Below are 15,390 nucleotides of genomic sequence, written 5' to 3' on the forward strand. Positions count from 1 at the left end.
CCCAGCTCAGACTCTGGCGGCCCCAGCGTCGCCACCCATTCTGCTACGGTTCCAGCCGGGGCCTCTGAGCCGCTCTGCTCAGCCTTGATTTGGAGCTGGCCGGGGACAATGCACAGGGATGGGGCGGGGAGGCCAGGGCGCCCCCCACCCCTCGCCCCCACTGTCCCCGGGGCCTGGGAAACAGCGTCCGGGGCCGGTGGCCTGTCCACGGGGTCGCTGCTATCTTTGCCGAGGGGGAGAGGTAATTATAGCTCAGCTGGACGGGCTGTGCCACCCCACAGGGGCCGGGCTCGGGGACGCCGGCCAGCAGCAGGCCCGGGAGGCCGGGGCGGTGCCGCGTCCCGGGAGCGCTCCCCAGAGCGCTGTGGCCTCCGACCTTCGTGGACTCAGGTGAGAGCCAGGGTGGGCGCGGACACAACCACAGGTGCAGGGGCCTCCGCGCGGAATTCCCAGAGAAGCAGCCCTCTGCTGAGCTAGTGGGAGTGAACCCTGACCTCTGCCCGGCCGTGGCCCGGCCCCTGGGCTCGGGAGACCCCCGCTGGGCCCCTGCCTCGGAGAGCGCGAGCGAGGACCTGCTCCATCCGAGGAGTCACGCCCAGGTCTCCACTGCCAGGGCTCCTCCTGTCCTGTCTGAGGGGCCCCCGAGGCCCCGGCCAGGGCACCCCTGCACCGGCCGGCACAGCCACCACCAGACATTGTCGTCCCCGAATCCTGCATGATGTGCGGGCACCAAGGGGCCAGCTCCTGCTGCCCGCGCTCCCGGCCAGGGCCAGCAGGGGCAGCCCGCAGCCCTCCCTGCTCCCGTGGGAAACGCGTGTTGTCTGGGGAGCTGTGAGCACGGCCCCTCCCGGGAGCCCTGCAGAGCGCAGCCCACGAGGGGGTCCACCGCGCCCGCTTCCTTTTCCCGCTGGGAGAAGTCAGCGGCCTCCGCCAGGGACCTCACGTCCCAGGGTGGCATTGTCCCCAGAGGGCAAGGGGTGACCGGGCCCTCAGGGCCGCCGCCGCCGCTGCCCTGTTGCTGCCCTGTCGCCCGGTAACGAAAGCTTCTGGGCTGGTCTGTGATCTGCAGCAGCTCCAGTTCCCGCCCTGGGCTGCGCTGACTGCCAGACGCGCAGGGAGGCGCCACGCCAGCAGGAGCCCAGGTGGGCACAGCCAAGGGTGTCGGGAGCGTGTGCGTGTGCGAGCGTGTGCGCGTGCATGGGGCTGCGAGCCTCCTGCTCTGCCCTCCGGGAGGTCCTTGGCTTCCCAGGAGCCTGCGGCCCCCTCCCACCTGGGCGCCTGCAGCAGGCCCAGGACCCCTGAGGCCGGGGGCGGCGAGCCGGGGGCCTGAGTGTCCGCGGGCACAGCTCAGGGTGAGAGGGGATGTGGCCGTGTGTCCACACGGAGGGAGACCCTCCCACGCGGGGCCGGGTGGGGTCACTGGGGTCCCAGGCCTCACGGCGGGCAGCAAGGGCAGGCACAGAGGTGGGGACGGCCTGGCCCAGGGAGGGGAGGAAGCCGGCAGCAGCCCCGGAGTGGGGGCGGAGGGGCAGGCCAGGCTTCGGCTTGTCCTCGGCACTGAGCAGGCAGGAGCCAGCCTGGCCTCCAGGGCCCTCGAGGAAGCCCGAGGCCATCTGGGGTCTCCCGGATGCACAGTTTGGCCAGATCCGGGCCCAGGAAGTGGGGGCGGGAGCTCCCAGGGCTGAGCGGGGACCAGGCTCCAAGCGGACTCCCAGAGGACAGAGGCAGTGTGCCCCGGAGTGGGGTCCTGGGCAGGGGTCCTCCCACGCCCGTCCCCCAGCAGCAGCACAGATCCACGGCCCAGAGCCCCAGGGTGGCAGTGACACCGCACAGGGCCCGGTGCCCAGAGCTATTTTCCACCCCTTATCGCCTGTGCTCCGGTTACTTGGAGTCCCTGCCAGAGGCTCCCCTTGGGCTGGGGGCGCTCTGGGGACAGCAAGGCCCCTCCCCCCACAGGATTCTGTCCAGGCGGGGCTGGGACAGCCACCTGGGAGCAGTGGGAGAAGGCCTGGCATCCAGAACCTGCAGAGCTGCAGGGGTGGGGAAGCCGAGCGCCTGTGGGGCTGTGGCTGAGCACAGGTGCCTGCCCTGCTGGCCTGGGCCTCACTGGCCCTGTCCTCGCTCACAGTTCTCAGCTGAGTAGACCAGGGCCAGGGAGGCAGACTCCCCACGGTCACACGCAGGCACACAGGGCTCCGGAGCCTGCACCCAGGACCCCAAGTCCAGGAGGGGGAGGCTCCCGCACAGCCAGGCACACACAGCATTCACACCTACACTCACGCCCCCTCGCTCCCGCTCACAAACACACCGTCTCCCACAATGCCTTGGTCAGACCCCAGGGCTGCCGGCAGAGGCCTGGCCGTCTGTGTCCGGCTTCCTGGGAGGGGCGGGGCTCGGGCCGGCCCCTGTCCGGGGCAGGCTGCTCCTGGGTTCCTGTCCCCAGCCCAGACTTCTGCTGGACACTGAGTCCGGGCTACAGCCAGTCCCGCACTGGACTCGCTGCCCAGGCCACCCTGCTGGCCAGTGTCCCTGGGGCACCAGGAGAGGCCGGTTGCTCCGTGGCTGCACAGCCCACAAGTGACCTCCAGGGCCTCCCTGTCGGACTCACCCTGGCCCCTCCCCATGTGGGTCCGCCCCGGCCAGCTCCCCCACGACCCCACCTGCGTGACAAGAGAGCACTGCTCCCCCTGGGCCGTCACCACCAGGGCCCCACTTGCCTGCAGCACCTGTGCCTGACCCGCCTCCAGCCGCGGCCACGCCTGTGGTCACGCCTGGTGTGCGTGTGACCCCTGCCCACTCCTCCAGGAGGCACCCTGGGTGCATTGTGCCTCGTGTGGCTCCTCATGACGGATGCGGACCAGGGGCCGCCCCCACCCAGCCCAGAAGGGCAGAGGGGACCCCCACCCTGGGCAGCGGCCCCTGCTGTCAGCCCGCCTTGGCCTTGCTGATCTCCCCGTGCCCTTGATGGACTGGCCCATCCCAAGCTTCCCCCGGGACGCACGGCAGGGCCCCAACCCCCAGCAGGACGGGAGGACCCTGCTGGGACGTGAGAGGAGGTGCACCCCAGGGGCTGCCGACGGGGGTGTGAACTCCAGGTCCCTGGCTGCTGGGACGCAGGGGGATGAGGAGGGGGCAGGGCCGGGGCGGGGCTCCCGGAAGTGGGGGCACCCAGCAGCAGCAGCCCCCCAAGGCAGGCGAGACCCTCCCCCCCAGCCCCAGCCCCACCATGATGCTGCTGGCAACCCCACCCAGGAGCCAGGAACCCCCACCTGCTGGGTGGCTGTGAGTGACAGCGACTGCCCCGCACCTCCACGTGGCCATCAGCAGTGACGAGGAAGACCAAGACCCAGGCAGCGGAGGAGAGCACGCAGGACCACGTTTCCCAGCGGCCAGAGAGCAGCGGGGTCGGCCAGCCTGGCGTCAGGGACAGCGGCCCCCTCCGTCTCGCCCCGTCTGTCTCTGCTCACCGCGGGACCACGTTCCAGCAGGCCAGAGGGGACCCGGAGGCTGCCTGTGGCTCCCTGATGTCCAGGGCAGAGAGGGTGAGGCAGGCGCCCACGGGCACCCAGGAGCCGTAGCAGTGGCAGCCCCTGGCACTGGGGGCATGGGGGGGGGGTTGCTCCCTGAAGGGTGTAGGTCTGGTGGAGGTGAGCCGGACCCCTCGCCACCGTGAGGCCATGTACAGCCGAAGGCAGAGGGGCCGAGCACGGGGGCTCTGCTCTGAGGGGTGGGCAGGGCTGGGCTGAGATGGGGTCATGGGAGCCCCGCAGGGCTGTGCAGCCAGCAGCCCGGGGAGCAGGGGGCTGAGACCAGGGTGAGTTGGGCAGGGGACAGACTGGGGCCAGCAGGAGGTGGGCTTTGCTCCAGGCAGCAGGTGGGGGCTCCAGACAGGAGGGGCCCAGACCCCAGACCCTGAAGGCCGATCCAGCCCCGACTTCACTGCCAGGCCAGGAGGTCTCAGCGGGGGGCAGGGGACAGAGGGTGGCCCTGCCAGCCGTGACCGGGGTGGCCCCCGGCAGCCCGCAGCCGCACGTCACCGACGAGGACGCTCACGCTCAGGCCCAGGAGTGCCAGCCGCAGCCTCCAGACCCGGGGCCCGGCTGGGCGGGGAGGTGGCCCCCCGGCAGGCTCGGCGGGGGACCGGGAGCAGCTCCTCTTCACCCCGCCTCGGCCACGCCCTGGCCCAGCCCCCGCCTCCCCGCGTCCCAGGGCCCCTCACAGGGCTCCCCGCAAGACAGGCTGAGGAGGCAGGGGCTTGTGGGGGCGGGGAGGGAGCGCGGTGGGGTGGGAGGGGCTTCTCAGTTTGCTGGTGGCCCCCAGGCTGGGTCTGAGCTCCCCACTGCCCCGCCTCGAGCCGGGGGCCCCTGGGGCCTCTCCTGAGACCCCGGGAGGTGGAAGAGACTTGGCTCAGCCCCAGGATGGTCCCCACCATGGCCACCATCGCCCGCAGCTACTGCTGTGTGAAGATGACCAGAGCCACGGGCACCGCTGAGGGGACAGAGCCTGGCCCTGGTCCCCACAAGAGGCACAGCTTTGGCTTCCGTGGCAGCCCGGTGGGAGCAGCCCCGGCGGGCAAGGGGGTGTCGGCCTGCCCGGTGCTGCCTCAGCCTCGCTCTGGTTCCCCCACAGGTGCCTCCACACAGAGCCCAGAGCGGCGGCCGGGACTGGGACGGGGGCGGCCCGCTTCCCGAGGGCACGGTCCCCCACCCATCTGCCCCCCAGCCCCGGCCCCACTCCATCCTGAGGCGGAACCCGGAGCACAGGCCCCGAGGGGCTGAGCCAGAGAGAGCGGCCAGGCGGGTCCGGTTCCGGGAACCCCTGGAGGCGGCCGTCCACTGTAAGAGGGGCGCAGGGGTAGCCGGGCGGGCAGGGAGGGCCCGGGAGGGACGAGGCTGGGCCCAGAGCGTCCCCACTCCCTAGGCTGAACTCCAAGGAAACCCTGGCCATCGGGAAAGGGGTCTGCACGGTGGTGGCTGTGCCAGGCCGGGCCCCGACTCGGGGCGGGCAGAGGGGGCCTGGGGCTGGCCACTGTGGGCCCAGCCGACTCCATTCCCCCACAGACATCGCCAGCAGGGACACCACAGCCACAGGCAAGGGTGAGTCCCCCGGGGTCTCAACGCCCCAAGTCGCTCTCAGCCCCACTCAGGGCCCCTGGACCCTCTCCCCGGGCCGGGGCCCTCTCTGCAGGGGCCGTCCTGGGAAGGAGCCGCCTGTGGAGGAGGCGGCAGCGGCCTGCAGCAGGGATGGCTGGGACCCCACCTGGGGCCCCTGACGGGCAGGACCGAGGGGCCGGCAGCCAGGTGACAGGCCTGGCAGCCTGGGTCTCCCCCGCTGCTTCTCCACTGGCCCTGTGGGGAGGTGTCCAGCCGTCCACACCGGGCTGACCCTGCCCTCCCACCCTCAGTGCCCTGCCGGCCCACGCCCCGCGGTGGCTCCCTGCTGCTGCCACTGGCCCTGTGCGTCCTGCTCTTGGTGGCGCTGGGCCTGTACTGTGGCCGGGCCAAGCCCGTGGAGACAGCCCTGGAAGAACTCCGGGCCCGGCTGCTGGTCCTGGTCCTGCACCTGCGGCACGCGGCCCTCGCCTGCTGGCGCTGCCTCCTGCAGCTGTGACAGCAGCCGGACGGATGGACGGACGGACGGACGGCCCCGGGCAGGCAAAGCCGTCGTGACGGAGACCCCAGGACCAGCTGGTGCGTGGCTGCTGCGGGCACGGCCCCGCCTGCCTCACGCATGGGCTGCTCGGAGAGGTTCCAGAGGAGGAATCCGGAGGACCACTCCCCCAGGCGCTCCGGCTGCTGCTCGGCCTGGCCTGGTGTCCCCGTGTGCCGTCCCTCTGACGGGACCCCCCGCCACCGTGGGCCTCCGTGAAGCCAAGCCCCGCTTTCTGTGGCTCTGGGGGAGCAAGGGCCTCCCTCCTGCAGATCCCGTCCTCTGAACCTGGTCTGACTCCCCCCACCAAGAGCCTGGGGAAGCCCCGGGAGGAGGACGGCAGGGGCCAGCGGCCTGGACCTGCAGCACCTGTGCCAGCCCAGGTATGGGGAACGCAGCCAGTACCGGCCACCGACTGCCGGGCCCATGGCCCCGTCAGCTGAGGGCAAGGATGAGGGGACTCCACTGGTGACAAATCCAGGGGCCCCTCCAGACGCTGAAGGGCCTGGGGAGGCCGGAAAAATGCAGGGAGACCCTGGAGACACCAGGGGGAGATGCTGTGCCCGCCCCGGACATCAGCGGCAGGTGTCACGCGGCCTGTGTCCCTCAGCACGTGCAAACTGTCCATTAAAACGCCCATAACCTCTTTTTTTTTTTTTTTTTTTTTTTTTGACAGGCAGAGTTAGACAGTGAGAGAGAGAGAGAGACAGAGAGAAAGGTCTTTTCCATTGGTTCACCCCCAAATGGCCGCCATGGCCGGCGCGCTGCACCGATCGGAAGCCAGGGGCCAGGTGCCTCCTCCTGGTCTCCCATGTGGGTGCAGGGCCCAAGCACTTGGGCCATCCTCCACTGCACTCCCGGGCCACAGCAGACAGCTGGACTGGAAGAGGGGCAACCGGGACAGAATCCGGCGCCCCGACCGGGACTAGAACCCGCGGTGCCGGCGCCACAGTTGGAGGATTAGCCAAGTGAGCCTCGGCGCTGGCCCATAACCTCTTTCTGCCTGGGCACCGCTACAGCAGAGACACGGCAGCCACCTCTTCTCACCTGCCACTGGCAGCCCCTGGGGTCCCTACTTCCTCTCCAGGAGCCCCTGGAGCAGGTGCAACACCCAGACCCTGGGACCCCCCAGTGAACCCTGCCTGGCTGTTGGGGGCCCCCTCCAGGCCTCTCCCAGCTTCCGGATTCAGGGAGCCCAGCCCAGGAGGGCTCTGTTCTTGGGGGGCCTCCAAGCCTAAGCGTCTCCCATGTTACCGCACAGCCCCGGCCCCCCAGACCAGGTGGGAAAGGGACTGAGAGAGGGAGGCCACAGGCCTGGGGCTCAGCCGTCTGCCCGCCCCACCCCGGCCTCCCTTGCTCCTCTGTGGGGGCTGAGGCGGCCAAGGCAGCAGGAGGACCCCGGGCTCTGCGTGGGAGGGTGACCAAGGCCCCAAGGGGCCGGCATGCCAGGGGCATCTCGTGGGAGGCAGAAAGACCCCAGCCCCCTGGAAGCCAGACAGAGCGGCAGGGCCAACGGCACAGAAGCCGAGCGGCCGCGGCCCGGTGCTGGGCCCCAACAGACGCAGACACAGGCACGAGCTGGAGGGTCTTTACTCTGCGTTCAGTGCAGGGAAGCGAAGAAGGGTGCCCGTCAGAGCTCGGCCCTCGGCCGCCGCCCGCCGCCCAGTCTGCGGAGGGACCCTCCCCTCCAGCAGCCCTTCCCTGGGCCCCTCAGCTGGTGTCCGGGGCAGCCCACCCAAAGGCAGGCCTGTGCGTCCCTAAGTGGACCTAGGCTGCCCGGCCCAGCTCCAGGGAGAGGCAGCCAAGGGCGGCCAGACCGCGAGGGGGCCCTGCCCAGCTCCTCCTTGCAGGGTCGCGGACCGACGGCTGCTGCCAGAGTGGGGGGCAAAGCGAGGGTAGGCAGGAGCCACACCCCCTTCCACAGAGGAGGGGCTGGGAGGAGGGGCCCAGGGGAGCCAGGTCAGCTCTGGGGCTCAGATTCTGTCGAGACACTCCCCCCAAGGGCCCAGCACTCAACTGGAAACTGAGCCGGGCCCTGGGCCAGAGCCCCTGTGATGCCAGGGCCTGGCCATCCTGGCCCTGACCCTGGCAGGTGCCCCGCCCACTTAGCACCCTGGCAGGTGCCCCGCCGCCTCCAGCCCTCCGGAAAGCCCCTGCCCCCCGGCCTGGAAGGCAGGAAGGACCTGCCAGGGGGGGCGCCGTGGAGGAAGGGGCCCAAGCCAAGCGGCCCCAGGTGCTCCGTGCTGAGTGGAGGAAAAGCCTCCAGCACAGTCACGGGTTCACATCCCAGCTCCGCCGCTGCCCTGTGTTCCTTGGCCAGACCGATTCTGAGGGCAGCCCCCTCCCCCTGGGGGCCAGGCTCTGCGTGTACAGAGCCCACAGGGGTGCAAGGGGCGGCCCAGCACAGGGAGCCCCGCCACGTACACAGGCTCACATGCGTGCACACCCACACTCTCATGTACTCATGCAGTCACACGTGCACACACGTGCACACCCACACGCAGACACCCGCGGCTGCACCTGCTGCGCTGCCTCCCCCCACAGGGCCGCACAGTGAGATGGACACACAGGCCAGTCCTGTGGCAGAGAGGGGACCACTGAAGAGGCACTGTCCCCGCAGCCACCACGCGGCACCAGGCCTGCTCCCTCCAGCCAGCACCCGCAGTAAGGCGACTCAGCCCCTGGCCTCAGGCCCCTGCTGCAGCTCCGGGGCTCCCCACAGACCCAGGCCCCCAGCCGTCTGGCAGTCAGGGGCAAGAGCAATGTCCAGCGGCCTCCTGGACAAGTGGCGTGGAGACAGCGTGGGGTCGGGACTGGGAGGGGCGCAGGAGGGCGGGAGGGGTCCTGGGGGTGGGGTGGGGGCCCGCCTGACTGCACGCGGGTGGGGGGCGCATGCAGGGCGGCGCGGGCGCTGGGGCCTAGATGACGGCGCTCCTGTCCCCTGGGAAGGCGGCGCGGGCGGCCGGCCTGGCCAGCAGCAGCTCCTTCTCGTGCACCAGGCTGTCCAGCAGGTCCTCCTGGCGGTAGTTGTGGTACACCTTCAGGAAGGCCAGCACCGTGACGGCCAGCCAGGCCAGCCATGAGGCCCAGAGCCCGAACTGCAGAGAGCAGGGCGGTGTCAGGGGCCGCGGGCCAGCGCCCACCGCGGGTACCCGTCCCGGGCCCCCGCCCTCCCCCTGCAGGAAAGCATGGCCAGGGGTCACGAGGACCCAGGCCAGCCCCGTCGCTCCCTCCCCACAGCCATCCCAGGCCCCAGCCTCCTGTGAGCCACCCTCAGCCCAGGGCCAGGGCCCGGTCTCTGGGGGGTGCAGGGCAGGGGCAGTGCATTCTCCCCCAGGGGCGGGGCCTGGAGCCCTTGGCCATGGAAGGGTCCTCAGGCTCCCGAAGCCCGTCTGGGGGCGGGGCCTGCGGTGTGTGGAAGGGGGTGGCGCCAGGCCTGTGTCACCTCCACCTAGCACGCAGGTGCGGGCTTAGAGGACACCCAGGTCCTTGCTGACGGCTCTGGCCCTGCCCCGGCCACGGTGGCATCTGGAGGGTGGTGGGTGCTGTGGGGGCGGCCACAGTGCGGGCCAATTCCCTTACCCGGTGCCCGACCCTGCATCCCCCAGCCAGCATGTGACCCTGAGCAGGGCTGGCCTGCTGCCAAGGCCAGAAGCCAAACTTGGCCCCCACACTTGGGAACCCAGGATCCAGTACCCAGTTCTGTTTAGGGTGCCTCGACCCCCACCCCCACCCCCATCCCCTTCCTGCTGCCTTCCCTCTTGCCCCCCGCCCCCCCAGCCTGCACCTCCACACACCCACCCACCATAGTCAAGACCCAGCTCTCCGGCCCACATCCCTCCTCCAGACCCCGCCCACCTAGGCAGTGACACGCCCCCACACTGCAGGTCCTGCCCCAGACCCTGCCCACCTGGGCGATGGCCAGCTGGTCGTAGAAGGCGGAGTTGTCCACGCTCAGTTCTAGGTCGATGTCCTGGAGCGCCTCACAGCTGAAAAGCACCCCCAGAGGTGACCCAGGGAGGCCAGGTCACCTCCTCGGGCTGGGGGCTGTCCCCACAAGAGGGGCCTCATCAGGGGAACAGGAACCTGCAGACCCACCCCCAGCTGGCCTCTGCCTCCCTGGACATCCTGCCCCGACCCTCCCTGCCCGCAGCGGGCACAGGCAGCGCCCCGCGACTGACAGGAAGTGGACGCCCCCCCCAGGGGGCCTCACTGGCTCCTAGCACCAGGCAGGAAGCCGGCAGACATGGGGGGCGCACCTGTGGGGCAGGGTGCCCTTCTCGGTGATGACGTCACACCACATGGAGAAGCCCACGCTCACGATGGTGCCGGCGATGAAGACGAGGAAGACCACGAAGGCGCTGACCAGGAGGCTCAGGAAGGCGTGCAGGAAGGAGCTGCCCGGGGCAGAGCGACTGCTGGGGCCGCGGCAGGAGGGCTGAGCCCCCCGCCCCGCGCCGGTGTCAGAAGGGCCACCCAAGGAGGGCAGGGCAGGGGCCCACAACCCCCCCCCCCGAAGTCTCCAAAGACCAAAATGCCAGCGGCACAGCACCTGGGACAGCCCTGGCCGGGCTTGCGGCTCAGTGTGGGCGGTCGGTGTGTGGCGGCCCTGGCCCCAGGCTGCTCCCACGCCTCAGTGTGGGCATCTCCCGCGACCTTCAGCCCTCCACCGCTGGGGAACACCAGTGACCCCACGCCCCGCCCCCTCCATGGGGGCCCATTCCTCTCCTCGAGACCCTCCCCCCGGCCCCTCCCCTCCCCGCAAGAGCTCCGGGCCTGGGTCTCAGCTCAGCCAGGACCCCCACGTTGGTCCTCAGCGAGTGGTCATGTTTCTGCGGGGACCCCAGCGGTGACCAGCTCCAAACCGCACCTGGGGCCCGCCTGGCCCTGCGCTCTGAGTGGACAGGGGCACCACAGCCCCCCCTCTGCCCTCCGCCAGGACCCGGCCCTGACCCCTGCCGGCTGCTGCTCTCGGAGCCTCTTTCTGGGCGAGCTGGACACGGCGAACGACCCACGTGCTCCGAGCCCTGCCAGGCCAGCTCCCAGCCCCCCGGGCGCCCCAAGCCAGCGCTGCCCCCAGGAGGTCGGGGTGCAGGAGTGGGGTCGAGAGCACCCAGTCCCCCACGGCTCAGGGACAGCCGTGCCCACCCTCGGGAGAGCAAGCTGAGGGGAGGGGTGGAGCCTCTGGCTCCTCGGGGCTCAGAGGACAGCAGGGGTACCCGGGGTGCTCCCCACACCCTGCTCCGCCAGGCCAGCACCTCCACGCACAGAGCAAGAATCGGCTGGGACACATGGAGTCCCACGCCTGCAGGACCCTGGCCCCCTCACGTCCTCCTGTCCACGGGGCCCGGCCAAGGCATCTGGCTGTGCACCTGTGTCCACAGCCTTGCCCGGGGCCAGCTAGGAGCTCACAAAGCCACTCGCCCGCCCCCACGGCACCCAGGACAGGACAGCAGCGCTGGCACACATGGGGTTAACTTCATATCCCTGCTGGGATGTGCCGTCTCCATGGTGACAGGAATCCTGGGGAGCTGAGCAGTTTGAAGGCTGAGTGACAGGTGTGGGCAGGCAGATGGGTTGTTTTAACCCCATGCCCCCAGCCCATCAATCACAGGCAGCCACCAACCCCACCCCCCCACTCCATGCTCCACCTCCTGGGGCAAAGCTGCACCCACAGCCACCTCAGCCCACCCCACTGCCCCGCCACAGCCAGCGTCACTGACTCTACCCACCCACGGGTTCCCTCAACACCTAACATCAACTCAGGACCGCGCCCCCGAGCCCCCCCGGGCACCGGCTGTGGCATGGCAGATGCACCCGGGGGGAGGCGGCCAGCAGCCCCCCAGGCAGAGCGCAGGCAGCTCCGGGGGTCTCTGCAGCAAGTGTGCGCTAACCCTAACCAGGCTGTGGGCTCCTCCGTCACCCCCTGGGCTCGCTGGAAGGGCCCAGCCCCCCGGCCACCCTGAGGCCCTTCACTGGCCCGCACCTGCTGGCCTGCTCTTCGTGGCTGGACCAGTGGAGTGCGGGGCTGGAACTGTGACCCGAGCTGATGCTGTCCCATGCCAGACGCCGTGCGGCCCGCCCCGGGGGGCCGGGACCTCCCACCACAGCCTCTGCCCAGCTGCTGATGCAGGAGCAGGACCCAGCGGGCGCCCGCCGTCCCTCGCTCAGCAAACGCTCCTGGCGGCCCCTGCGCCTGAGCTCAGCTCTAGGGGTACGGAGGTGGGAAAGGCGCCCCTGCCCGGGGACCACTCAGTGGACACCCCGCGAGAGCGCTCACCCAGTCCTGCAAGCAGAGCTCGGGCGGGGCGCTGCCGCTGTCCACAGGCGTCACGGCCAAGGACCACCTGCCAGACCACAGCTGGACTGTGCTGCACACGGCCACAGCGTCCCGGCAGAGCCCCCTGATGGCAGAGCAGGTGTTAGCACCGTGCGTCCCTGGGGAGGGGAGGCGGGAGCCAGCCCTGGCTGCCCAAGACGTAGGACAGGTGAGCTTTATGGACGGAGGCAGGGGCCGGCGACCCCAGAGGCCCGGCCGGTGGGAGCAGGAGCTGTCGGACCCAGCCCGGCCGGCAGCCATGTCAGCCTGGCCGCTGCTTGGGGGGACAAGCAAGGGCTCTGGGAGGCCCTAACTCCCCAGCTCGTTTCTCCCTCTTCGGAAAGGGCTGTGCCGGCCACCCCACTTGCTGCGTGGATGAAGGACAAGCACTGTCGCCGCCGCTGGGACCTGTGGGACCTGGGCCCTCCACCTGCCCGCTGAAGCCTGTGGCCGTCCCTCTGACCACTGGAGCCACGTCCCACTAGAAGCCCACTGAGAGGGCCGTGGAGCTGACCCCACTGGACCCTCGGAGGGACGCCCAGAAGGCTGTGACCAGGCCACGGCCACTCGGCCTCTGCCCTGTCCCGCCCCACTGGCCAGGCCCATCCCCCTGCAGCCAGGTTCGGACAGAGGCTTCTGCTCTCTCGGGGCACTGGCCGGTGACTCCTGGACCTGAACGCAGTGGGGACGATGTCTCCCACATATCCTGGGACACCAGCCCTCGCGCGGGCCGCGGGAGGAGGGGAGGCCTGCAGGTGGGCCGGACCCTGGGCCTGGGGCCGCTGGGCAGAGCTCCACCTCCGTTCCAGGGCACTGGGAAGCTCCCAGGTTGAGTCCTGCTTCCTGCGTCCCAGCCCTGGCCCTGGCTCTGGACTGTGACATGTGAAACAGGGTCTTCGCAGGGGTAACTCAGCCCGAGGGTCTGGGAGTGACAGGTGACGGGGGTCCTTATGGGGAGGGGGCCCTGTAAAGAGAAGGCGGAGGCTGATACACTTCACAGCCGAGGGCCACTGAGGGCGGCCAGAACCTGCAGGAGCCCCAGGAAGGGCTCTTGGCTCCCAAGGGAGCCGGCCCGGCAGGCCCGGGTGCCTGAATGCCAGCCCCAGAGCCACGCCCAGCCCTGGTTCGCTCGGGCAGCCTCGGAATGGCCCCCACCGTCCCCTGCTCCAGGACCCAGAGCCCTGGCCCTGGCACAACCCCTCGGTCCTGTCTCCTGGGAGTACCCTCGTCCTCGCCCTGTGCACAGGCTCAGGCCTCGGGCTGGACCTCCTGCACAGCTGCCAACAGCTGGCGGGCGGAGCTCAGGGGAGGACCTGCGCCTCACCAGGCCCCTCTGGTCTCTCCTGGGCACAGCAGGCAGCAGCCAGGGGACTGGAGACCCTAGGGGAGCCCAGGGTGAGGGCCGCACCCCACCCATTGGTTCCAGGATGGACCTGAGCAGGCAGAGGGAAATGGAGGCAGAGGAAGGAGGCCCCGGAGTGACCAGGCGGGGTGCCTCCCCTCCCCCAGGCCAGGTCCCAGAGCCAGGGCAGGACGCAGGGGGTCTCTGTCCTCACGGGACTGGGGGGTAGGGGATAAGGTCTCTCCGACCGCGTCCTGGGCTGGGGGCTGTCCGGGGTCCCGCAAAGGAGCCGCCCCGCCCCCGCCCCGCCCGGCCAGGACAGCGCAGTCTCCGGGGTCTGCGCACCTGGGGTGGGTAAGGATGGCCGCGCGCCCAGCACGGTGGGCCTCAGGGTCCCCGGGCCTGCCTGCAGACAAAGGGCGGCTGGCGGGGCGGCGCAGCGCGCGACACCGAGGGACTCACGCCCGCCCCCGGGAAGGAGGCCCCACTCACCCCTCGTGTCCCTCGCAGAGGAAGAAGAGCGCGCGCCAGGCGTGCGCCGCGGCCAGCAGCAGCGACAGGAGCCCCGCGAGCAGGCTGAAGCGGCAGGCGGCCGGCGGGCCCCACTCCTGCACGGTGAAGCGCTCGCGCTCCTGCACCGTCAGGTTGGCGCTCAGCCACATGCCCTCGGTGAAGAGCAGGCAGCGGCCGCCGAAGTCGCGCCCGTTCTCGGACAGCGGCACGACCACCACGAAGCTGAACAGGAAGGCCAGGAAGTAGCACACGCACTGCGCCAGGAGGACGCTGCTGGGCGCCATGGCCGCGCCGGGGGAGCCGGCGGCCGGGCCCCGCCGGGCGGAGGGCGCGCGGGAGGCTGCGCAGTGGCGGCGCCGGCGAGCCCCGCGCACCCGCCCGGGACGCGTGCGCAGCGGCCGCGCCGGCGGTCAGCACCGCGGACAGCCCCGGGCGCGCGCGGAGAGGGCGCGAGGCCCCGGCAGGGGCTGGGGGGCGCGGGCCTCCTCAGGGAAAGGGGCGGCTGGGGGTGCGGGACGGGGACCCGACTGTGCCATCACCCACCAGGAGCCACGGCGCGGGGTCCCCAGCTAGCTTTGGGAGGTCAGGAGGGAAGCCCCCAGGGCGCCCCCAGGGAGGGCGGCAGTGGGTGGCGGGGTCGCCGTCAGCGGGTGAGTCGCCCGGGAGGGCCCGGCGCTGAGCCGCAAGTTCTCGGGGAGCTGCAGCCGCCGCGCTCTCCCGCGTCCGCTCCCGCAGGGGGAAGGCCAGCTGCTGCCCCTGCTTAAACCGCATGTCGGTGCAAGCACGAACTCTTGCATGCGCTCCTCGGTCAAATTCAAGCCGATGCCGGCCCCACCGCACCCCCCGCCCGCCCAGGGAGGGAGCTTGGTCCACCGCACCCCCCCCCACTCAGGGAGGGAGCTTGGTCCACCACATCCCCCCAACCCAGGGAGGGAGCTTGGTCCACCACATCCCCCCAACCCAGGGAGGGAGCTTGGTCCACCACATCCCCCCAACCCAGGGAGGGAGCTTGGTCCACCACATCCCCCCACCCAGGGAGGGAGCTTGGTTCACCGCACCCCCCCCCCAACCCAGGGAGGGAGCTTGGTCCACCGCACCCCCCCCCGCCCAGGGAGGGAGCTTGGTCCACCGCACCCCACCCCTGCCCAGGGAGGGAGCTTGGTCCACCACATCCCACCCAGGGAGGGAGCTTGGTCTACCGCACCCCCCCCTGCTCAGGGAGGGAGCTTGGTCCACCACATCCCCCCACCCAGGGAGGGAGCTTGGTCCACCGCACCCCCCCCTGCTCAGGGAGGGAGCTTGGTCCACCACATCCCCCCACCCAGGGAGGGAGCTTGGTCCACCGCACCCCCCCCCCCGCCCAGGGAGGGAGCTTGGTCCACCGCACCCCCCCTGCTCAGGGAGGGAGCTTGGTCCACCGCACCCCCCCTGCTCAGGGAGGGAGCTTGGTCCACCGCACCCCCCCCCCCGCCCAGGGAGAAAGCTTGGTCCACCGCACCCCCCCCCCCGCCCAGGGAGGGAGCTTGGTCCACCGCACCCCCCCCAGCCCAGGGAGGGAGCTTGGTCC

General features: G+C 71.0%; 2 protein-coding genes across 3 annotated transcripts; one reads left to right on the plus strand and one right to left on the minus strand.

Moving 5' to 3' along the window:
• The first annotated feature begins 278 nt into the window (after positions 1-278).
• C20H14orf180 (chromosome 20 C14orf180 homolog) lies at positions 279-6,296 on the plus strand. 2 transcript variants are annotated; one of them, XM_051829825.3, is made up of 6 exons: positions 289-390; positions 1,070-1,142; positions 3,253-3,542; positions 4,630-4,837; positions 5,061-5,096; positions 5,405-6,296. In XM_051829825.3, exons 3-6 carry the CDS (start codon positions 3,525-3,527, stop codon positions 5,608-5,610), a joined length of 468 nt encoding a protein of 155 aa, XP_051685785.3. In that variant the 5' UTR covers positions 289-390; positions 1,070-1,142; positions 3,253-3,524; the 3' UTR covers positions 5,611-6,296. The 2 variants fall into 2 exon arrangements, with proteins under 2 accessions (XP_051685784.3, XP_051685785.3); XM_051829824.3 differs by lacking the exon at positions 1,070-1,142 and having other exon boundaries at positions 279-390.
• A 2-nt stretch (positions 6,297-6,298) lies between these two features.
• TMEM179 (transmembrane protein 179) lies at positions 6,299-14,187 on the minus strand. The gene is made up of 4 exons (XM_051829823.3): positions 13,803-14,187; positions 9,909-10,046; positions 9,560-9,638; positions 6,299-8,747 (listed from the first exon to the last, which is right to left on the minus strand). Exons 1-4 carry the CDS (start codon positions 14,105-14,107, stop codon positions 8,568-8,570), a joined length of 702 nt encoding a protein of 233 aa, XP_051685783.1. The 5' UTR covers positions 14,108-14,187; the 3' UTR covers positions 6,299-8,567.
• Positions 14,188-15,390: the final 1,203 nt, after the last annotated feature.

Source organism: Oryctolagus cuniculus, chromosome 20 (assembly GCF_051225735.1).
Source record: "Oryctolagus cuniculus isolate XC-2025 breed Fujian yellow rabbit chromosome 20, ASM5122573v1, whole genome shotgun sequence".
In the NCBI taxonomy this organism is placed as follows: Eukaryota; Metazoa; Chordata; class Mammalia; order Lagomorpha; family Leporidae; genus Oryctolagus; species Oryctolagus cuniculus.

Excerpts from the sequence above, each read along its gene's own strand:
- C20H14orf180 (XM_051829824.3), top strand. Across the intron at positions 4,838-5,060 it reads CCTGGAGGCGGCCGTCCACT|ACATCGCCAGCAGGGACACC; the intron begins GTAAGAGGGGCG and ends ATTCCCCCACAG. Across the intron at positions 5,097-5,404 it reads CACCACAGCCACAGGCAAGG|TGCCCTGCCGGCCCACGCCC; the intron begins GTGAGTCCCCCG and ends TCCCACCCTCAG.
- TMEM179 (XM_051829823.3), bottom strand. The coding sequence starts at position 14,107 with ATGGCGCCCAGCAGCGTCCTCCTGGCGCAGTGCGTGTGCTACTTCCTG. Across the intron at positions 10,047-13,802 it reads CTCTGCGAGGGACACGAGGG|CTCCTTCCTGCACGCCTTCC; the intron begins GTGAGTGGGGCC and ends TGCCCCGGGCAG. Across the intron at positions 9,639-9,908 it reads AAGGGCACCCTGCCCCACAG|CTGTGAGGCGCTCCAGGACA; the intron begins GTGCGCCCCCCA and ends GGTGCTTTTCAG.